The sequence below is a fragment of the Pipistrellus kuhlii genome, unplaced genomic scaffold (assembly GCF_014108245.1).
Source record: "Pipistrellus kuhlii isolate mPipKuh1 unplaced genomic scaffold, mPipKuh1.p scaffold_m20_p_39, whole genome shotgun sequence".
Classification (NCBI taxonomy): Eukaryota; Metazoa; Chordata; class Mammalia; order Chiroptera; family Vespertilionidae; genus Pipistrellus; species Pipistrellus kuhlii.
In genome coordinates this window covers 468,609-491,962 of record NW_023425539.1, presented here as the reverse complement: position 1 = coordinate 491,962, position 23,354 = coordinate 468,609, and the positions used below count along the sequence as shown (strand labels likewise).

Genomic DNA, 23,354 nt, shown 5'->3' with positions numbered 1-23,354 from the left:
CTACCTACTGAGCCAAACCGGTTTCGGCCCTTAAAAACTTTTAGGAGCACCCCATGCCTTTCCCCTCTGAACTTCACCACATGGCCCTGAGATCACTCCCCTGCCCCTGCTGGCCCCAGCAGCCAAGTATGTGGGAAGAAGCTGTGGCAGTTCTGAGCTGGATGGATCGGGGTGGCTGAAAGAACTTTCCAGGGTTTCAAGCATCTTGGAGGTGTGGTGATTTTGGGGGCACTGATGGTGTTACTGATGCGGTGGTGACATTGATGGTGATGGTGATACCGATGGGGTGGTGACACGGATGGTGGTGGTGGCACTAGGGTTGATGGTGAGGGTGACATTGAGGGTGAGGGTGACATTGATGGTGATGTGACATTGATGATGATAATGGTGACACTGGTGGTGGTGGGGACACTGATGGTGACAGTACTGGTTGTGACCCCCAACCAAGAGGAGACACCAGCCGTGGCAGTCTTGCCTACCCTTCTGTCTCCGGAGGGAGGAAGGGGCCTCTTTCCCCAGCCATAAGGGCTGGCATACGTAGGGGGTAAAAATAGAAGCTCAGCCGCGCTGCCTTGCCTTCCAGAGAGGCGCAGGCTGGGCGGAGGCGCTGGCTGCCAGGACAGTCTGCCGCAGACGTGATCGTCCCCGAGCTGAGCTCCTGGGCGTGACTGTCCCAGCTGCCCGTGCACCTGGGCCTGCTGGCGGCTCTGTCCCAGCTGTGGGGCCTGTCTCCTTGGCTGGACTGGCAGTGCCCAGAGCAGGAGGGGCCTAGGTGCTGGAGGTATGGGGAGGGAGGGGGAGCGGCTTGCATCTTTTAAAGCAGAATCCTAGGAAGTATTGAGGTGCTGAATGTCCAGTTGCCAGTGACTGATGGATCTAGGATTCAGAGTTTCTTGTGAAATGGGGGCCATGAAGGGAGAGGCCGCCCAAAGTGCTTACCATCCCTGGGTCTGGCGTCGGATACCTGGCTTCAGGCTGGGACATTGATTTCACCCTTCTGAGCCTCAGTTTCCTGACCTCTGAAAGGGCGAGAATAACTGTACCCACCTCCCAGGGTTCTGTGTGGCTCCAGAGCTCACTGCCCTGCCTCCCAGGGCTGGCCGAGAGCTCCCTGCCGGAGCAGCTGTCCCTGCAGCGCCTTTGTCGGGCCGGTGGTCTGGACCTAGGGGGGAGCCGTCAGCCCTGGCACTGACCGAAGCCCTTGCTTTTCTCTTGGCAGGATCGACAAGACCATGCTGGCAAGCCTGAAGGTCAAGTGAGTAGCCACTTCCTGTTACGTAGAGGTCAGAGGGCAGACCGGGGCTCTGCTGGGGCCCTCGTTTCCCCATACGTTGTGGGAACCATGGGTGGGGCTGTTGCGTTTGCCAGGTTCTCCTCAGTCCGGGGGCTTCTGGCCTGGAGGAGGCTGGTCAGGTCAGGCTCTTGCCCCTGGGGCATCTGGGCAGCAGATGCTGGGAAGGAAGCGGTGGTGGGACTGTGTTTAGCGCCGTGACTTTTAGCCTACAGCTTAGGGTGTAAGGAAGAGAAATGTATTTCCTTCCTCCTTAGTTTTTATGGAAAGCCCTAGTCCCATAGGCTGTCTTCCTGGCATGCCCACCTACCTAAAACTGTGCTGTGTAATTCTAGGTCACCATAGAACACCGCGGGGTGTGTGTGTGTGTGTGTGTGTGTGTGTGTGTGTGTGTATGTATGCGCGCGCGCAGTAGGTTATTGAGTCATCTGGTACCAGATGGTGCCATGCTGGTCGGCCTGGCCCCGGGGTTCTCCGAGGCTTCCAGCACCAGATTCTGGGACCGGGAATTATCTGCTCCGTTTACCATGCGTGTCTGCTTGTCTGTCTGGGAAGCCCTGAGCAGACACACCTCTCCGCTCGATCCTCCCACTGCTCTTCCTCACCACTGTTGTTCCTTTTCTCTCCACATTTCTGACCAGTCTTGTCTGCATCCTGTTCCTCTTTTCCCCGTGAGGCTTAAACAAAAATCACTTCCATCTGCATCCCTCCTCTGGGCAATGAGTGCTGACCAGTCCCCTGCCCCCACGGAGTGAATTGAAAATGAGGAAAATTCTAGGAGGGAAAAACAGCACTGGTCACAAGCTCAAAACACCATCGTGCTGCACGGGAATCAGCTCACCCGTGAAAATCCCCTTTTCAAGGCAGCTCCTTCTGTCTACAACTCCCTCACCTTAGCGGAAATTTTCCCAGGCCAGCATTCCTCTGCCCTGCCATTCAGCTGTCAGCACTGCCTGTGTGTCCCCTGGGTACAGGTCTCTGGGCAAAGCACAGCTTAGGGGTGTAAGGAAATGTATTATATTTCCTCCCTAAGGGTTGGGATATGATATGGTTAAAAAATGAGGCCTCCCATTCTGGTTTGTTCTGTTCAGAAAGGAGAGGGTGGGCAGTTAGGGCAGGGATGCATGGCAAACTGTTCCTGCCCTCGGAGAGCTTTTAGTCTCTCTGAAGAGTTGACATCAGAAGTGCCGTTGGAGCAGTCCTGGAAGACTGGCAGGAGGAGGTGGCTTGTTTAAAAATATTTTTATTGATTTCAGAGAGGAAAGGAGAGGGAGAGACAGATAGAAACCTCAATGATGAGAGAGACTCACTGATAGGCTGCCTCCTGCACGCCCTACACTGGGGATCGAACCTGCAACCCAGGCATGTGTCCTGGCCGGGAATTGAACCGTGACTTCCTGGTTCATGGGTTGATGCTCAACCACTGAGCCATGCTGGCTGGGCAAGGAGGTGTCTTCTACTAGGAAAGCAACTTTTATATATGTAATTTTTTAATATATATTTTATTGATTTTTCACAGAGAGGAAGAGAGAGAGATAGAGAGTTAGAAACATCGATGAGAGAGAATCATCGATCAGCTGCCTCTTGGACACCCCCTAGTGGGGATGTGCCCGCAACCAAGGTACATGCCCTTGACCGGAATTGAACCCGGGACCTTTCAGTCCTCAGGCCGACGCTCTATCCACTGAGCCAAACAGGTCCCGGCTAGGAAAGCAACTTTTAAAGATGGGGTGGGACAATGGGCCGGCCAGTGCATGTACATGGGATGCACATAGTACAGCCCAGTGTCCAGGGCCAGTCACTCTCAGGCAAGGCACAGTTTCTCTGGACTTCAGTTTCTGTATCTTTTGTCCAAAGGGCACATCAATGTTTGGCCTTCCTAGAGCTTCTTCCCTGCCTATGAGCGTGAAGTGGAAATACTAAGTGGTGTAGAGTGGTACCAGTCTATTTCATGATGTTGTCTTGTGACCTCTTGTTCAATTTCACAAGCACATATCGAGGGCATGTTTGCTTTAACTGGTGAAGATGATATATGTAACCTGGAAAGGAACTAGCTAGTTACAAGGCTCAGTGAAGGGCTGGGGTCAAGGGTCATCGCTGAGGTTGGGACCTCAGTGGGGTCTCTGGGTACTTGAGGGACAGTCTGAGGGCTTCAGCCCTGGAGAGGTGGTGTTGAGATGGTTGTCTGAGACAGTGTGTAGGACCGTGTTCCTACTGTATCTGGTTATGATTCTTTTGATTGCAAGAAACAAAACCTAGTTTAATCTGGTTAAGCAAAAGATGGAAATTAAAAAATTATTTTTATTGATTTCAGGGAGGAAGGAAGAGGGAGAGAGAGAGAGAAACATCAATGATGGTAGAGAATCATTGATTGGCTGCCCCCTGCATGCCCCCTACTGGATATTGAGCATGTAACCCAGGCATGTGCCCTAGATTGGAATCAAACCTGGGACCCTTCAGTCTGTAGGCCAACGCTCTATCCATTGAACCAAATTGACCAGGGCAAAGATGGAACTTATGGAAAAGATTTTAGTGTGCCTCCGGGAACCCAGGGGGAGGAGAGGGCGTCGAGGTTGGGAAGGGCTGAACGGGAACTGGAAACCCATCCTCATTAAATTTTAGCTGGCTTCTTCGCAGATGTGGATAAACTGATCCTAAAATTTATCAGTGGAAATTTAAGGATAATCTTGAAAAAGAATAATATGTTTTTAAAATTTACTGAAAAACCATAGTAATCAAGACAGTTTGGTACTGGCACAAGGATAGGCATGCAGATCAATAGAATGGAATTTTAAGTCCAGAAATAAACCCTCCCATTTGTGGTCAGTTGATTTTCAATGAGTGTGCCATGACAATTCAATGGAGAAAAGCAGTTTTTCCACAAATGGTGTTGGGACAAGTGATAGCCTATGCAATAGAATGAAGCGGAACCCTTCTCTGATGCCATATACAAAAATGAACTCAGAATGGATCAAAAACCTAAATGTTAGAGCTAAAACGAAAAACTCTTAGCAGAAACATAGATAAAAATCGTTGTGACCTTAAATAAGCCATTGGTTTTTTTTTTAAAGATGTGACACCAAAAACACAAGCAACAATAATAATAATAACAGATCGATAAGTTGAATTTCATTAACATGAAGAACTTTTGTGTTATCAAGGACGCCATTAAGAAAGTGAAAAGACAGCCGAAACCGGTTTGGCTCAGCGGTAGAGCGTCGGTCTGTGGGCTGAAAGGTCCCGGGTTTGATTCCGGTCAAGGGCATGTACCTTGGTTGCGGGCACATCCCCGGTAGGGGGTGTGCAAGAGGCAACTGGTCGATGACTCTCTCATCGATGTTTCTAGCTCTTTATCTCTCTCCCTTCCTCTCTGTAAAAAATCAATAAAATATATTAAAAAAAAAAAAAAAAAGAAAGTGAAAAGACAACTCACAGAATGGGTGAAAATATTTGCAAATCACAGACGGGGGCTTGCACCTAACATACATAAAGAACCCTTATAGCTCAGTCATTCAAAGGCAACCCAATTAAAACGCGGCCCAAGGACCTGAAGAGGCCTTTTCCCAAATACAGTGAGCTCACCATCACCCGCCATCAGGGACATGCGAGTCAGAGCCACCGTGAGATGCTGCTTCACACCCACTCCAATGACTGTAATAAAAAAGACATAATAACACGTTGCTGGTGGCAATATAAAATGGTGCAGCTGCTTTGGAGAAACAATAAGGTAGTTTCTCAAAAGGCCAAACATAGGATTATCATCAGGCCAGCAACTCCACTTTTAAATATATTGATAGATCCAAGAGAAATGAAAATGTATGCTCATGCAGAAACTTGTACATGAGTGTCCACAGCAGCATTATTACTGGTAGCCCAAAGTGAAAATTACCCAACTGTTCGTCAGGAGAGGAATGGATAAACAACATACGGCACATCTGTGCAATGGCATGTTATTTGGCCATAAGAAGGAATGAAGTCCTGATACATGCTTACAACATAGGTGCGATCGATGACTGTCACCCAGGACTGGCTGCCGTGGGACTGGGTGAGCACGGGGTCGGCTCAGTGTAGCCGGTCTCCATTGCTGGGGCCGCAGTGTCATGCACAGCCCCAGTGATGGAGAGACCTAGGACCTCTGCCTTGTAGAAATGACATCTCTGCATAGAGAGAAAGCTGGTGATGGAGCCGAGAGGGTTCAGTCCTGTTACTTCTTCCTCAGGAGAGGGGTGGAGAGGCCCGGGAGGAGCTGTCTTCCTCGCAGCCTGGCGAGGCAGTATTTCAGCTGTCCCGTGGTTTGGCCAGAAGATGACACCACACAGTCACGTGTACTCTAGCTTTCGGATTCCACCAGCTCAGAATCCAGAATCCAATTAGAAACGAGGTGACCCCACAGGGCCGGAGCAGACCCCCCAGGGCCCCTGATGGCAGCTGCTGGAGCCATGGCCCACGCAGGACTGGGGAGCAGGGGTTGTTGTTGCTTCCAGAAAGCTCAGATCTCCTGCCGTGTCATAGCCCTTTACACTCAGGGCTTCCTTTCCCACCCTCTGAGAACGATGCACAGATGATCACCTCTGTGGACATCTGCTCCTCCTGGGGCTTCTCCTGGTTCTCTTGGTGTTGTTAGCAAGGTCACTGTTGGGGGTGGGTGGCCTGAGAGCAGAATCAGTGTCCTGTCCTGCATCAAGTCTGTGTATGCAGCTCTCCAGCCTTCTTTCCTTCTGGAAAGCCTATTCCTCCACAGTCTACCCCTCAGTCCCAGTTCAATGGCTTTTTTTTTCTTTTCTTCTTTTTAATATATTTTATTGATTTTTCACAGAGAGGAAGAGAGAGGGACAGATGAGAGAGAAACATTGACTCAGCTGCCTCCTGCACACCCCCTACTGGGGATGTGCCTGCAACCCATGTACATGACCTTGACCGGAATTGAACCTGGGACCCCTCAGTCCCCAAGCCGACACTCTATCCATTGAGCCAAACTGGTTTCTGCGTAATGGCTTTTTTTTTCATTAACGGCTGGTTGAGGGCCATAATCACCAGTCCATCTTCCACCAGCTCTTCGTTTACTGTGGATTACAAGGATCTTTGAGGTGCCACAGAGATGTTCTAGAACCTTCTGGGAGTGCTCCGCCTTAGTCAACTCCTCTCTTATACGCCTAGGACATGTGCTGAAACTTTGCTGGGGCTGTTCAGGAGGGCTTGGCTTTGGGGGTGGGTGGGAGGGGCGACAGGCTGAATCAGCCCAGCTCACATTTACCTGGCGCCCACACTCCACACCCAGCGGCAGGTCCCAGGATGAAAAAGACACAGCCTCTGCTCTGAACCCTACATCCCCATGTCGGCAGGGAGACAGACAGGCAGACAGACGATCCCGATGGGATGTGACAGGTGCTCACAGAGATGTTCTCAGAGAGGATGGGACCTTGGGGCTGCCCTGCTGTCTCCGAGGGTGAGGGCCGTCAAGCCGGAGAGGAGAGGCCTCCCAGCTGCTGTGCGCCTGGGTGGCGGGGTGGGAGGGATCTGGGTGTGGTTATCATTAGCCCGAAGGCGGCTTAGAGTGCGGGACCCGAGGGGCTGTGCCTGGGGTGTCGGAGGGCGGTGTGGAGGCCTGGGGTGGCTCTCCGGGGCCAGAGGAGGATTTTCAGCTGGAGAATGGTGTGGCCACAGTTGAGTCTGGGAGCCCCCGGACTGCCCTCGGCCAGCTCATTGGAGAGGTTGGCGGCCAGGGCAGGGGCTGTGGGGTTGGGGAGAGTGGACTGACTGGGAAGCTGTCAGCATGGCGGAGTCCCCAGCCTGGAGCTGGTTTGGGTGTGGGGGGTGAGGGCAGGGGAGGTCAAGGTGAAGACCGCCGGGTTTTGAGTGAGCCCTTGGTCCCATCTACAGAGACTGAATATACAATCTCTGTTCCTTTTTTGCTACAATCACCTCCTGGCTTAGATCCTGACCCTTATACCTACCTCTTCATGCCTTTCTCCTCTTCCCCCCCCCCCCCCCCAAGGGGACAGAGGAGGGGACGCAGGCAGGCAGAGCTGGTGGGGGTCCTGGACTCCGGCCCCGCCCTGCTCGGCTCCTGGAGTGCCTTTGGCAGGTGAGCTCCAGGTCAGCAGTGGCTGAACTTGACACTGACAGCTGGCCAGACTGGGCCCTCTGGGAACCTACTTCCAGACACATCCCAGGAGGGGCCGAGGGGAAAGTTGGTTTCTGTCAGGCCCTGGCCCACTGGCTTCCTTGGGATGGGCCTTGAGCCTGAGAACGGTGTTGGCGTGTGATGGCGTGTGTAGGCATGTGGTACGCTTGCCTGTGCAGGTGGACGTGAGTGTTGGGGGCCCGTGTGGGTGATTGTGTGGTGCCTTTTTTTGGCTTTCGTGGGTTCCTATGGTAACCACAAACGTGTCTGTTTTGGGATCTGGAGTCCGTGGGGCGTGAGTGGCTACAGGGAGAAGCAAGGCGGGCGGGTGCTTCGCTGGCAGTTGGGCTGTGGCCTGATTTCATTGCCAGGCGCCAGGGAGGCACTGAAGGGGGCTCTGCCAGGCAGCAAGGGCTGCAAACTCCGGGGACTTGTGTGCTCCTGGCCCGTGGCCCAGCCCGCCCCCGACATGCCCAGGAAGCCCTGGTGAGTCCCTGTTCTGATTTCTTGGTGGACACAGCTCGCTGGGTCTTCACCAGGTCTGGGGGGTGTCTGCGGACGGGCAGGCAGGGAGCCAGCTGGCAGCTCTGCCCAGTAGGTGCTGGGCATTGGGCGTGGGACCGCGGGCCAGAGGCTCTGTTCACCCCGGGGCCCTGTGTGAGCGCAGCCCTGTGCTGCAGAGCTGAGGGCACTGGCTGATCCCGGGGGACAGGGCTGACAGTGTTACTGTGGGTGACAAAGGCAGGGGTGCAGGAGAACAGCATGGGGTGGGGTGGGGGGGGGCAGCCTATGGCCTGAAGCCTGGGGTCAGCGGTCCTTCAGCTCATCCAGCTCCCCAAAGGAGCCCGTGTGGACCCCAGGTCGCTGGCCGTGCATCAGCTTCTCACAGGTCTCACCGGGCCCGGAGGCCTGCTCGCCTCCCTGCACGGGGAGACTCGGGCCTGCGGAGAAGAGGCCAGAGGGCTCGGCCCAGCTCCCCGGGCCCGGGCTGGGAGGAACGGCTCCCGCTGGGCCTTGGGGAGCGGCCCAGACTCCCCCGTGGGCATCCCTCGTGCTTCCTGCTCGCACGCTGTGGACCCCTGTGTGCGCTGCGATCCGCCGGCCCGTTTGGAGGGGCTCGTGATTGGACAGCAGCCCCGGCAGCACTCGGCGGTGTCTGGTGATGTGTGTGTGGGGTGCTTGCTTTTATTCCTCCCTTTTATTCCTGCTCCTCTAGGGCTGGGAGCAGGGAGTGGGGAGGGAGGGTCAGGAGGAGGTGCTGGGCATCGGGCCCCTTCTGAGCGGGGTGTGGGACTGCGGGCAGGAGGCTCTGTTTCTCCTGGGGCCCAGCGGCTCCCTCGGCCTCTGGGGCCTTGGGTGAAGCTGTGCTGGGACGGGGTGGGCAAGCCCAGTGGACATGAGGATGGACAGCTCGAGGTCATGGGCCTCAGCCTCCCTGTTCTCAGATCAGCGCAGGAGACCCAGGCGGGGACTGCCCCACTGAGGCAGTGGGTGCGGGTGCCCCTTCCTGCTCCTCCTAGTCCTCCATCTCTGCAGCTTCCCTCATCTTTCCTTCTGAAGACAGACCTGCTGTCTGCAAGGGTCTGTCGGGCCCGAGCACCACCGTGGTGAGGCCCCGGGCGCTGGCGAGCCGCCTCGGTGCTCTGCTGAGCGCCACCTGCCTCACCAGGCCTCCCACTGAACCAGAGAAGCCGAGCATTTGGAGTTTTAGCCGAATCTTGACAATTAACTCAAGAATGGAAAAAAACAAAGCCCTATGTGCCTGCAGGCCCGGGTCCGCTCCTTGGGGTCACCAGCGTGCCACCTTGCTCCCATGCACCCGGCCTCCCTCTCGGGTCCCAGCTCCCTCTCCCCCTGGCGTCTCCCCAGTCCCTCTGCCCAGTCACCCCTCCGCTGCTGCTCTCGTCCCTCAGCTGCTGACTGGCCACTTCCTGCTCGGTCCCCAGGTGGGACTCACTCTCAGCGAACCTTTCCTCTCTTCCAAATCCAGTTTTTTTCTCTGTCAGTGGGTTGCCTTGGGGTTTGGTCCCCCTCCCGCCCTCCTCCCGAGTTAGGCCCATTGTCTCCTGCCCAGACGGTGACGAAGGCTGTCTCATTAGCTTCCTCCTCCTCGGGGCTGGCCGGCTCTGACTAATCCGTCATCCCCAGGCCGGCCCTGGCTCTGCCCTCCGAGCTCCGAGGAGGCTCGGCCTGCCGTGTCCACCGCAGACCCTGTACGGGATGATTCCCCACAGGCTGGTCCCTCAGACCGGTGTGCCCGGCACCACTCCCTGCCGGTGGGGGCTGCGCGGTCTTGGGTGGTGCTGACTCCCCGCTGACTGCTCTTTGCGGCCCTGGCATCGCTCCCAGCCTTTGCTCCACACCAGGTCGCTCGAGCCTCTCCCTCTCCCCCACGCAGCAGCCTCCACACCTCCCTGCCCCTGGCTGTCCCCCAGGAGGCCGTGCGAAAGGCCCGGGGCCCAGGTTGTCTTCCTTCCAGAAAGGAAGGCAGAATGTCTGGGGTGGGACCAGCGTCTGTACCGTTGAAGGATCCCGTCTGTGTGTGAGATGCCAGCAGCCTCCCGGCTGGCAGGGATAATAAAAAATGTCTCCAGACCGTGCCATTTCCGGGGCAAATGTAGAAGCTCTCCCACCCCGCCGAGTGTGGCTGGGAGCAGGCCAGGTTCACCTTGTCCCCGTTCTAAAATGTGCCCAGGAGAAAGGGCGCCAACCGTGAAGCCATCTCCGTGGCCAGGCAGCCCATGCTGAAATCCTGACTCTACCAGCTGGGTGACCTTGGGCAAATGACTTGACCTCTCTGTGCCTCAGCACAACTCTAGTTTTTTGTTTTGCATATATATATATAATTTTTTAAATTTAAAAAAATTTTTTTACTGACCACGGGTTTGGTGACTCTAAATTTTTTTACTGAGAGGAAGGGAGAAGGATAGAGAGTTAGAAACATTGATGAGAGAGAAACATCCATCAGCTGCCTCCTGCACACCCCCTACTGGGAATGTGCCCGCAACCAAGGTACATGCCCTTGACTGGAATCGAACCTGGGACCCTTCAGTCCGTAGGCTGACGCTCTAGTTTTTCAAGGCACAACTCTAGTTTTTCTCTTTCTCTCCTTTATTTCTCCTACCTGTGTCTCCTCTTGACCTTTGGCTCCAGCTCGATGATGTGACTTGCTTTCTGGTCCTTTGTTTTCTGGCACCTTTCAACCTGGGCCTCTTTGCTGGTGCTGGCTCCCCATGTGAAGTGCCTTTACCTCTTCCTCCTCCATCAGCACCTCCGTGTCCATCCCTCCAGGATCAGCCCGGAGGCCGCCTCCCCTCTGAGCGCCTCCTTCCCCGTGGGGACCAGGTGCTTCCTTCCTCATGGTCCCGGAGCAGCTAGAACCTCGGGGCTCACGCTAGTGCTTCCTGCCTTGCGGTGGGTGCCCTTCTCTGGGGGGGGGAGGGGGGGTCAGAGGCAGGGGGAGCCTCCGGGGTGCCCGGTCCAGGCTGCAGGCTGTTTTGTTGTGCAGGTGAGGTGCCAGCCCCTCCCTGCTTGGGCTGGGCTGTGAACCAACAGGTGACGGCGGCTCCCTTTTCACCCACGCCCAGCTCATTCTGAGAGGGTGGGGTGGGCGGAAATCCGTGCCTGGCAGGCCACAAAGCCACACGCTGACTTTCGGAGCCCTGCCCTGGGAGGTGCGTGTGACACGGCGGTCATGGCCACCTTCTTGGGTGTCTTGCCGCTAGCAGATGCCATCAGGAATTGAGGGACTTGGGGCTCTAGATTCTCCCAGGCCCAAGAACAGGACTCATAGGGACATAGGACAACCCTGTCCCCACCTGCCATGCCCCGTCCAGACCCCGTCAGCCCAGCCCAGCCCAGGCTGGCCCAGGGATTGACACCCCCCCCCCCCCCCCCCCCCCCCGTGCTCCCTCCCCACCCCCGCTGCAGCGCAGACCCATGCTGGGCAGGCAGCTTCCTCAGGCCTGGGTGGGGCCAGGAAACCTGTGTGTTATCAGGGCCAGAGGGGGGGACATACCTCTGAGGCAGCTGGGTTTGCAGCTGTTTGGGAGCCAGTGACATTTAAAGCGCTCTCTCCCCACAGCACAGGCTCCGTGGTTGGGTTCATGTGGTCTGGGTGACCTCAGGCACGGTACACATCCTCTCTGTGCCTCAGCGTTTCTCTCTGGGGACAATAATAGTACCCGCGGGCAGATGCCATTGGGAAGCTGGAGGGCGACAAGCCAGGGGCAGCACGGAGCACAGTGCCTGGTACTTCATGCTCGGTGAAGGTTCCCTGCCTCAATATTCCTGCTGTTAGCTCCTACCAGGAATAATAGTGCTGGGCCGTGCGGACACATATAACCTGCAAGCATGCCCACCCCGCACACTGGAACAGTGGGCACCCAGACCCAGGCCTGCTGCTGAGCACAGACATGGGCAGGTGGTGGTGTGACTGTAGGAGCACACGTGAACACACGGTTACTCGATACACATATCAGGAGGGCAGACGGGTGTGTGTGTGTGTGTGTGGCCTGGCAGATAGAGGTTTTTATTTTATTCACACGCTGACATTATTCCTAGAGTTAGCAGCACCTGGGCTGAGCTCTGGGAGCCCAAGGTGCCCCATGTTTCCATAGCAACCACAATGCAGTAAAAATAGGAGGCAGAGGGAAGAGACTGGGAAGGCCTGAGCCGCTGGGAGGGGCGCCCCCGCCTGCCAGGGCCGGTTTCCACATCCTGGGCAGACAGGCCCTCCCTCCCTCCCGGTGTTTGTTTGGTTTTTACAACAACAACACGGCAGACCTCCGAGTACCCATGACTCAGAACCGGCAGTTGTTAGCATTCTGTTGCGGTTTCATCAGGTATACATAACGTGAATGCACTATTTTAACCATGGTGAAGCATGCCGTTTCGCGGCATTCAGCCTATTTATAATATTGCACACCTGTCACCACCCTTCATTTCTAGAACTTTTTCATTATTCCTGAGTTTGTACCCATCAGACACAAGCTCCCATTTCTCCCACCTCAGCCCCGGCCACCACCACTCTACTTTCTGTTTCCGTGAACTTGACTCTTCCAGGAACCTTGGACAAGAGGAATCAGGCGGCATCTGCCCTTTTGTGACTGGCGTATTTCACTTCGCATAATGTCAAGGCTTATCCGTGTGGTAGCATATGTCAGAATGCCCTTCCTGTTTTTGAAATATATTTTTGTTGATTGCAGAGAGGAAGCTTAGAGGGAGAGAGAGATAGACACATCCATGAGAATCATGGATCGGCTGCCTCCTGCACTCCCCCTACTGGGGATTGAGCCCGCAACTCAGACATGTGCCCTGACCTGGAATCGAACCGTGACCTCCTGATTCATAGGTCAACACTCAACCACTGAGCCCCATGGCTGGGCAGAATGTCCTTCCTTTTATGGTTGGATACAATTCCATTGTAGGACATGCCGCATTTGTTCATCCATTCACCTGGGGGTGGACGCCACTTGCTCTCACCTTTGGCTGCTGTGAGTATAATGCTACAGACGTGTGTGCACAGATATCTTTTTGAGACGCTGCTTTCAGTTCTTTTGGGTGTGTATATTCACAGAAGCTGAATTATTGGACCACATGGTAACTCTATATTTAACTTTTTGAGCTTTATTTATTTATTTATTGTTAATTTCTTTATTGATTAAGGTATCACATATTTGTCCTCAACCCCCCATTCCAATCCCTCACTCCCCCTCCCAATCATGCCCCCCCCCCCCCATTGTCCTTGACCACTGGTTAGGCTCATGTGTGCACATAAGTCCTTTGGTTGATCTCTCCCTTTTATCCCCACCCTCCCTCTGAGGTCCAACACTCTGACCCATGGCTCCTTATCTCTGGGTCTGTTCTTGTTCATCAGTCTGTGTTGTTCACCTTTTCCCCCAGATGCGTGAGATCATATCCTACTGGAAATATACTTATAAGAATAAAAAATGAGACAAGCAATAATGGTTATGCTGAAAGGCATATGAATCAGTCTGTAGTGAGCTTCTTTCTGGGCCAACAGTTCTTTTGAGACTCAATTTCAATGTCAAACAGTTCCTTATGTGTACATGTCAGCAATGATATTTCAGGTCTGGATGGTGGGCTTGAGCTTCATTTTTAAATAAAGGAAATAAAACATCATAAATTTAAGTTCTTGCAGTCACTCCTTTTTGGCCCTATTACCCTGTCTCCCCATCCATGGAGGTGCACAGGAATTGGTGTGTTTTCTCAGTCCATGTTTTCAGTACTTGCGCATCTACAGAGAGGTGTCTAGAAACACTACCTAGCTCTTTGTATTAAAAATCCACAGCATGATGTCCTTTTGAATCTATGTGAGTGTCCTGAGGGTGTTCTGGCATCAGACTGCTGGGGTTCCGGTCTTGGCTCTGCCACTTACCAGCTGTGAGACCTCAGGCAGGTCACTTAATGTCTCTGCACCTCAGTCTACTCATCTGTAAAATGGGACTGTGTAAGCTTACCTGTGCCAAGCGTTAGGACAGCGTGGGGAAGGCGCGTGCACTCGATGTGAGGGTCGGAACCCTTACAGTCCTGTCTTTGTACCCCTCCACATGGATTCTGGAATCTGTCCATGGTGTCAAGTTCTTTATTTCTAATTGCCATGTAGCATTTATTTGTACACACCTATCACATTTCCCCGATTGGATCTCTTCTTGTTCCCATTTTCTTATATTGCAAACAGTGCTGTCGTGCAGGTCCCTCCTGTGACCCTCTGCACATGAGCCCGGAGAGGTCACGTGGGGAGGGCCTGGGAGCCGGGGCTGTTGGGTCCCAGCTAGGCCAGATGCAGCCAGATTGCCCCTCAGAGACGGTTGACCATTTTTACTCCTGCCGGGGTGTGTGATTCTTAGTTTTCACCTTGATTTGACTGACCAGAGCACATGCTGTCTTATTCCTCAGTCCGAACTCTGAACAAGCGGATGGAAGCCTCCTGGAGTCTCTCTCCACAGGCCCAGGGAAGTGCCCGTTCTCCTTTTTTCTGCCTGTGTCGTGCGCATTTCCCCATATTGGTGCAGTCTTTTATCCCCCTCTTAAAAATAGCTTCTTTTTATGATTATAAAAATAGTGCATGCTCTCCATGGAAGACATAGAAAATGCGTACAAATATTGAGATGAAAAAAATAAAAACCCATGGCTCACTGCCCCAAAATGTCATCATTTTGACGTGCTTCTTTACAAGTCTTTTTAGTTTCCTTTAAGAACTTACTATATAATGACAATTCATCACCATTAAATATTCTTTAAAAACATGATTTAAAAAATTGTGTATCATCATTGTGATGTTCCATAATTTATTTACCTATTGCTTTATTTTTAGATATTATGGTTGTTTATAATTTTAGACTATTAATTCATAATGCTGCAAAAAATCCTTGAATACAGATCTTTGTATGGACCTTTGATTATTGCTTTTGGCTATCACTGCAGATAAAATGTTTTCACATATTTATCTTCAAAAAATTAAAAAAAATATATTGATTTTTTACAGAGAGGAAGAGAGAGGGATAGAGAGTTAGAAATATCGATGAGAGAGAATCATCGATCAGCTGCCTCTTGCACACCCCCCATTGGGGATGTGCCCGCAACCAAGATACGTGCCCTTGACTGGAATCGAACCTGGGACCTTTCAGTCCACAGGCTGACTATCTACTGAGCCAAACTGGTTTTGGCTCTTCAGAAATTTTTGAGAAAATATTTCTTAATGACTCTTGCCTATTTTTCTATTGGGATGTTCATATTTTTCTTGTTAATTCATTAGAGCTCTCTTTTACTTATTATTATTATTAAAAAAAATACATTTTATTGATTTTTTTTTTTTTTACAGAGAGGAAGGAAGAGGGATAAAGAGTTAAAACATTGATGAGAGATAAACATCAATCAGATGCCTCCAGCACACCCCCTACTGGGGATGTGCCTACAACCAAGGTACATGCCCTTGACTGGAATCGAACCTGGGACCCTTCAGTCTGCAGACCGACACTCCATCCTCTGAGCCAAACCGGTTAGGGCTAGAGCTCTCTTTTAATTAAAGCTGTGAACCCTTTGCCATTTATTGTTTTATTTCCAAATAATCTTTCTCTTTACCCTTTGCCAATAAATTTGACTCTTGTTTTTTTTAATGCAAAGGTTTTAAATTTTAAGAGAGTAAAACTGCCCGTATTTTCATTTGTGACTTCTCTTGTTATTTTTATGCATAGGAAAGTCCTTTTCCACCCAGAAAGTTGATGATTTCCTGTATATTCTTTTATTTATATTTTAAACAATTTCATTGCCTTTTCACATTGAACTCTCTACCAGGGGTCTTCAAACTACGGCCCGCGGGCCACATGCGGCCCGCAGAGGAGTCTGATCCGGCCCGCCAGGTTTTTTGGGCAGTGAGCGCAGCCGAGGTGTTACAGTAGGAATTAGTAGTTCATATAGTCCGGCCCTCCAGCTCTCTGAGGGACCGTGATCTGGCCCCCACTTTAAAAAGTTTGAGGACCCCTGAATCCATTTGGAATTTAGCTTGGAGGAAGATGAGAGATGAAATTATAATTTTATTTTTTCCCCAAATAATCAGGCAGTTGTTCCAGCACTGCACTTTAATTTTCAGTTTCTACCACTAAATTCTCACAGATCCAAAGATATATGCCTGGGTTTCTGTTTGATTCCATTGATCTATCTGTGAATCTTGTAAAGGCTCAGGGGTGAAAAAGAGCAAGGTTTGCCTAAGTATTGGATGAGGCCGGAGTCTCGGGAGAGTGAGGATTCAGGTTCGGGGGATGGTGGTGGGCTTGTGGGCTGTGGTGATGGGCCTTGAAGGTCAGACTTCAGAGTGTGTGTTCAGCTCACTGGGAGATGGTTGGAGGTTTTCAGCAGAGGTATGGAGGGGCTCCATCTGAGCTTTATAGGAGGGCCACTGTGCTGCTAGGGTAGGCCCAACGGGGCCCCGTGGAAGTGGATGGACAAGGACCAGCAGCTGCTCAAGGGAGAGGTGAAGGTGGCGTCAAGTGTGCTGTGGAAGCAGACAGATGACCACACGATGCTACAGGGTAGGATCTGTGAAATGTGGAAGCTGGCTGAACTTGGGTTGGAAGGAAAGGGGGAGCCAAGGTATTGCAACTGGGTGACCCAGAAAATTGTATTAATGAGGCCTTTTTATGTTGCAAAACTTACATGATGATGGTTATATTATATATATAAAAGGCTAAGCTACTGGCTAAGCAACTGGCTGGTAGGCATGGCACACACTGACCACCAGGGGGCAGATGCTTAATGCAGGAGCAATGCAACTTTGCAGAGGGCCCTCTTGCACTCTGGGACCCCTCGTGGGATGTTAGACTGACAGTTTCCATCCGACCACCGCAGGCCAGGCGGAGGAACCCCACCTACCAGAGGGACCCCACTCACTCTGCAGATGCCCTTTGAGCCCTGGTGCTGCCCAGGTGTGGCCAGCCAGGGAGGGACCACGGGAGGTTGGCTCCAGGGTGTGTCCAGCCCGTCTCACCCAGTCCCACCCCGATGACCACCTTCTATTTAATTTCCTTTCAATGTGCACGAATCCGTGCACCAGGCCTCTAGTGTAAAGCTATATTGGGGAATAATAATTTTAGCAAACACTGAATGCTTCTTTTGCATAGCCACACTGTGTGAAATGCTCTCATGTGTGTGACCTTTAAAATATATATTTTTATTGATTTCAGACAGAAAGGGAAAAGGAGAGAGAGATAGAAACATCAATGATGACTGAGACCACAACCCGAGCATGTACCCTGACCAGGAATCGAACCGTGAACTTCTGGTTCATGGGTCGAAGCTCAACCACTGAGCCACACCAGTCGGATGTTATATGCCACACCAGTTGGATGTTATATGCATGAGACAGGTGCTCTGATTCCTATTTCACAAATATGGAAAACTAGCCTCAGAGAGCTGTGGCAATCGGCAGTCCAGGCACTGAACCAGGTTTATCTGCCTCTAAACTCATGCCCGTGTCTGCAGGAAGGATGCACAGAAAGGCCCTGGGTAGCTCTTCAGCCATGTGGCACCCCTGCTCTTCCAGGTCTGGGGTGTGCAGCTTCCTAGAAGCATGTCTGGGACCTACTCCAGGACCCCCGTGCTTGTCGTCTTGAAATAGCAGGTGCACTTGGCTTCCCACTGCCTTCACTGAGTGAGCTTGTATTCAGGGCCCTAAAAGAGGACCTGATTAGTCAGGACTGTGTGGAAGTGGCCAGAACCCAGGTCAAACCAGCCTAGGTACGTGTCCTGGTTCTTATACCTGAGAGGTCCAGAGAGTTGGTCTGTCTGGCTTGAGGCATAGCTGACTCCCAGGATTCAAACAGTCCTCCAGACCAGTGCTGCCACAGTCACGTGTGTAAGTAGAAACGAATTAAGATGAATTACAATTTACAGTTCAGTTCCCCAGGAGCACTAGCCACCTTCTCCGTGCTATAGTCACTTACCATGTTTCCCCGAAAATAAGACATCCTCCGAAAATAAGACCTAGCACATGGAAAGATAAGACATCCCCTGAAAATAAGACCTAGTGCAACTTTGGGAGAAAAAATTAATATAAGACACTGTCTTATTTTCGGGGAAACAGGGTAGCTAGTGGCTACTGTGCTGGACAGCACAGCTACAGGACATTTCCTTCGACAGCGAAAGTTTGTTGGGCAGCTCTGGTCAGGATCGAAGGCCACACACCCCTGGCGGTCTTCTAAGGACGAACAAGTCCAGAGATTCTATCTGGTCTGCGACTTGTCACATGCGGCACAGATAGATGGTCACCAGGCCAGATGTCTGAGCGGCACAAGTCCAGTGCCACTAGGTGGCGCTGAGGAGGCGGCCGCGAGCTGGTATCTGGCAGCTGGCAGCTGGGAGCTCACACACTGGGCCTGTGAACAGAGTGCATCGGTGGGCGCCCAGTAAATCAGGGGCCCTGGCTTCTCCTGCACCTGCACCTGCACTCAGACGCCTACCACCAGGTACATGCAGTCAGACACGACCACACACACCTGTCACTCGGGGTCTTACACAGTCACATCCACTTGCACAAACACATCCCCTTCTCCCCCCGAGGCACAAGCGTGGTTATCACATTCCCTTTGATGGCAACAAGAAGGGCACTGGCCATGCCACCTCACTGCATCCTCACAATCGTCCTGGGAAGTGGCTTCAAAAAGGAAGACTCCAAGACTCAGGGCAGGGAAGTGACCTGCTGGGTTACAACCGGCTCAAGATGGAGCGGGATTCTGCGTTCAGAGAGCACACACAGGACACCTGTGCCCTCGGCGTGTTGGCCTCCTGCCCTGGGGCCTACATTCCTTGGGGTGAACTGTCAGGGGAGCCCTAGCGATGTCTGCACGCCCCGCCTCCCACCTGGTGTGGGTTCAGGAACTTACAAGTGTCTGAGAAAGAAAGAAATTAGCATTATAATTCAGTTACAACACCGTGTTTTTCCTGATGGCACACAATCCACTCCTATTCAGGTGCAGGTGTGGAGCGTGTGCTATTGTGTCTGCTGTGGAGGAGCTGTGAGCGCACCGGAAAACGCGGGCTGGCTGCCAGTTCTCAGGGCGCCGCACGCCGCACGCTCCCCTCTGGGGAAGCTGCCCCACACTCTCGGCTCACATACCCATCCGGTCAAGGTCAAAAGAGGTGGCCACGCTCCTGAACGGTTGTGTAATATGGAAGGCAGCTAGAAAGAATGTAAAACAGTGCTAGAGCCATTACCGAAGAGCCAGAATGGGGAAGCAGCCAGATGAATGGGAAATCGTGTACTGCTCGCAGTTGTCGGCTGAGTGGAAGTAAGGAGATTGTGCTAGAGAAGAGGAAGAAGAAGAGGAAGGGGAAGTGGGTGGAGACGCCTGTGGCCATTCTGAGAGGAACCTCTGGAACCTCTGAAGGCTGACTGTCCGGTGTCCAGTTTCACCTAAAAACGTATCAGGCTCCCCCCTCCCCCCTTTATTATTTTTTATTATTATTAAAAATTTTTTTTAAATTGATTTTTACAGGGAGGAAGGGAGAGTGAGAAACATTGATGGGAGAGAAATATCAATCAGCCGCCTACTGCACAGCCCCTACTGGGGATGTGCCTGCAACCAAGGTACATGCCCTTGATGGGAATTGAACCCGGGGCCTTTCAGACCACAGGCTGACACTCTATCCACTGAGCCAAACCGGTTAGGGCAGGCTCCCCTCCCCTTTTAAATGCAGGTTTATCGCGCGTGTTTCTCTCACCTGTCCTCGCAGAGCCATTTTGAGCCCACAGTTTGGCCGGGTGGGGGAGGAGGAGAGGGGGAAGAAATGTTGCAGAAATAACTGGGTCAGACTCGGAGCAGAGAAGGCAGGGACACGGGCTGGTCATGTCTTGGAGCTGTGAACACGGAGGGCTGATGCAGGAGACAGGAAGGTGTTTGCTCATCTAATGGATATTCCCTGGGAGCCTGCCTGTGCCAGGCGGTTTCAGGGGCTGGGGATCGTGGCTCTGCCCCTCAGCAATGAGGCTCCTTGGCAAAACCTGAACCTCTCTGAGCTCCTGCGTCACTCTCTGGACAGAGAAGATGAGGCGAATCCTTGCCTCACAGGGAGGTTGGAGGGCTGGATGAGCTCACACACGCAACACCCTTAGCACAGAGCTGGTGCTCACTGCCGTGGCTCTTCCTGAAGACACTGAGAGTGGTTAAGTGACTTGGGGCCTCGCCCCTGTGCCCTGAGAACACCAGTCTCTGGGGGAGACAGACATCTCAAAGCTAATGCCAGTAGGGAGATGGGACCAGCAGGAAATTCTTCCTGGTGGAATCAGGGAAGGCTTCCTGAAGGAGGCATTGGAAGGTTTAAAATAAATCCCTTAGGATGCCGAAACCGGTTTGGCTCAGTGGTAGAGCTTCAGTCTGCGGACTGAAAGGTCCCGTGTTCGATTCCGGTCAAGGGCATGTATCTTGGTTGTGGGCACATCCCCGGTAGGGGGTGTGCAAGAGGCAGCTGGTCGATGTTTCTCTCTCATCGACGTTTCTAGCTCTCTATCCCTCTCTCCTCCTCTCTGTAAAAAATCAATAAATTATATATATTTTAAAAAATAAATCCCTTAGGAGGGAAGGGCTGCAGGGGGCATTTCAGACGGAGGGAACGGCCAGGGCAAAGGCTCAGGGTAGGAAAATGTATGGAGCTGTTTGAGAAACAGGGAGATGGGTACCCAGGCCCTGAGGCAAGAGAGGGGTCTGCTCAGGGAGAGTCTGGAATTGGTGCTGAGGAGGGGGTGGGAGGGGAGGCCTGTCACCAGGGGACTGGCGCTCTGGGGATGGAGCAGGGAGGTGAAGAGAGGTCACTGCTGAGGAAGAGGAGGTGGGGCACTGGGGCTGGAGGGGAGGGGGAAGGCCGGGCCGAAGGTGGAGTCCTCAGATGGGGAGTCTGACCCACGTGAGGAGTGGGAAAGGGGTCCTGTAGGAACTGGGGTTCGCCTGGAGGATTTGCAAAGCTGTCCCATGGATCGCGGGGGAATGAGGGAGGAGAACCCATGTGCAGGGGGAAGTCATGATTCCGGCCTTGAATACGGTGCGTTTGAAGAGCATGTGGGTCCTCCCTGCGGATTTGGAAGTTGGGTTTCTGAGCCCCGAAGTGCCCAGCGGCACGAATATGAAGTGGTTTATTCAACAGTGATCATTGCTAACACCTGTTCTGAGTGCAAGCCATAAACTAGGGGTGTCGAACTCAATCAGAGAAGGGGCCAAAATCTAAAATCCAGCCTACATCGCGGGCCGAATGGTTTACTGAACAGTCATAAACTGTCATTGTGATGGAAACGCAGCGGAGTGCAGTGATGACAGCGCGGTGCGGGCCACATTGCAAGGCCTGGCGGGATGGATTTGGCCCGAGGGCCTTGTGTTTGACACATGTGCCATAAACAGTGGACCCTTCAGACCCGGTGGGGCCTCGTGGTGCTTTCTAAAGCGGGAGGTAGACTGGAGCAGAATGGAGAACCCAGGTGATCTCAGATAAGCCCAGTTCCAAGAATAGGGAGGTGATAAGGGGAGGGGAGCAGGGGGCTAGTTTATTTATTTTATTTTAAAAATATTTTTTATTGATTTTTTTACAGAGAGGAAGGGAGAAAGATAGAGAGCTAGAAACATTGATGAGAGAGAAACACCTACCAGCTGCCTCCTGCACACCCTCCACTGGGGATGTGCCCACAACCAAGGTACACGCCCTTGACCGGAATCGAACCCAGGACCTTTCAGTCCACAGACCGATGCTCTATCCACTGAGCCAAACCAGTTTCGGCAGGGGGCTAGTTTAGGTGGGTGATCAGCAATAGCTTGTGCATAGAGGTGACGTTTGAATGGAGAACTCAGAGGAGAGGAAGGAGCCGACCATGAGACACAGAGGCCGAGAGGCAGAGACAGGCTTGGCAGGTGTGAAGATGGGGAAGAAGGAGGGGTGGGGAATGGAATGAGGGATGGCGGTGGTGTCCCAGGTGGTGGGCAAGATGGGAACAGGGACAGTTCTGGCTCTGTACCAGCAGGTGGCACTGTCAGCCCAGGATTGCCCACTCTGGGAGGCCCAGGTGGGCAAGCGGAAGAGTAGGTTGCCTTGACCTTGGGTTTGTAATTTGGGAATGGAGGCTCCTGCTGTCTCGGGAGATGAGGTCAACGCATGTGGGAGCCCGGGTCAGGGCTGGACGAGAAGGTGGTGATTTCCCGACTGTCTGGCTCCCTCTGCTGCTCCGTTTTCAGTGTTTCTTTGCTCATCTCCCCTCCAGCGACTTTCTCGGTCTCTGTCCTCCCCTCTCCCTCCTCCCGTCGCCCTGGTGCAGCTGGTTCCTGTCTCAGAGATTGATTACCTGCTTTCCGGATGTAGCGCTGACAGAGGGCCTGGTGAGTTAGGGTCAGGAAGACACTGTTCCTTATCTTTTTTCTTTTCTTTTCTTTTTTTTTAAATCCTCACCCGAGGCTATGCTTTTACTGATTTTAGAGGGAAAGGAAGAGAGGGAGGGAGGGAGGGAGAAAGAGACAGAGAGATAGACACAGAGAGAAACCTCTATCTGTTGCCTCCTGCACATGCTCCAAGCAGGGAATGAACCCGAGACCTAGGTCTGTGTCCTGACCGGGACTAGAACCCACAACCTTTTGGTGCACAAGACGACGCTCCAACCAATTGAACCGCCCGGATACTGTTTTCTGTTGTCTACTCCTCCTCCTTCCTGGGGCTTCTCCAGGAAAGGCCAGGTTCTCCCAGTGACCCCAATCGGCAGAGAATACTGCTGGGGACCCCTCACTCCCTGACCCCGGGGGTCTGCCTCCCAGGGCGATGCCCTGCTCACCTCTGGCGCCTCCGGCAGGCAGCTCTGGCTGCTTGTCATCCCTGTCAGTGGGGACGAGGGCTTTGATGAGAAGGGAGACCCGGACAGCAAAGCACATGGCACGAAACAGCCCAAGAGCTCACCACAAAGACTGTTATGAAAGGGTCCTTTTTCTTTTTATCTTAAAAAAATATTTTTATTGATTTCAGAGAGGAAGGGAGAGGGAGAGAGAGAGAAAAATACCGATGATGAGACTCACCCATCCACCGCCTCCTCCTGCACCCACCCCCCAGGGAATTGAGCCTGCAGCCCGGATGGGCATGTGCCCTGACCAGGAATTGAACCATGACCTCCACCTAGATCATAGGTTGACGCTCAACCACTGAGCCACACCGGCTGGGTGGAAAGGGTCCTTTTTCATTTAATGGAGAAGCATCTATCCTAGCCCAGGTTTAGGACACACCCTTGGCGTGATTTCTCTGTGGAGACTGACTGGCCCGCTGCTGACCCTGGCTGTCATCTGTCAGGGTTAAGGCTCTCAGTTGAGCACAGTGGGTAAGAGCTTGGTCTCCCACAGCCTCCTCCCAAGTGGGCAGTCTCCTGTGGCCAGCAATGCAAGTCCCTTCCTACCCTCCTCTGAG

At 52.8% G+C, this 23,354-nt stretch overlaps 1 protein-coding gene across 6 annotated transcripts in view; it reads left to right on the top strand.

The window, feature by feature from the left end:
* RAP1GAP2 (RAP1 GTPase activating protein 2) overlaps window positions 1-23,354 on the top strand; it is a 211,038-nt gene that overhangs the window by 34,492 nt on the left and 153,192 nt on the right. For 5 of the 6 annotated variants that reach the window (XR_004982734.2, XR_006739624.1, XM_036408405.2 and 2 more), the window contains one exon: window positions 1,220-1,255. Coding sequence is in view for 4 of the 6 variants with exons in the window: in XM_036408405.2 (XP_036264298.1) it covers window positions 1,220-1,255 (36 nt within the window). In the remaining 2 variants the exon portion in view is untranslated. Of the gene's footprint in view, window positions 1-1,219; window positions 1,256-7,769; window positions 7,902-23,354 lie in introns of those variants that run through there. The other variant, XM_045570983.1, reaches the window with a different exon arrangement.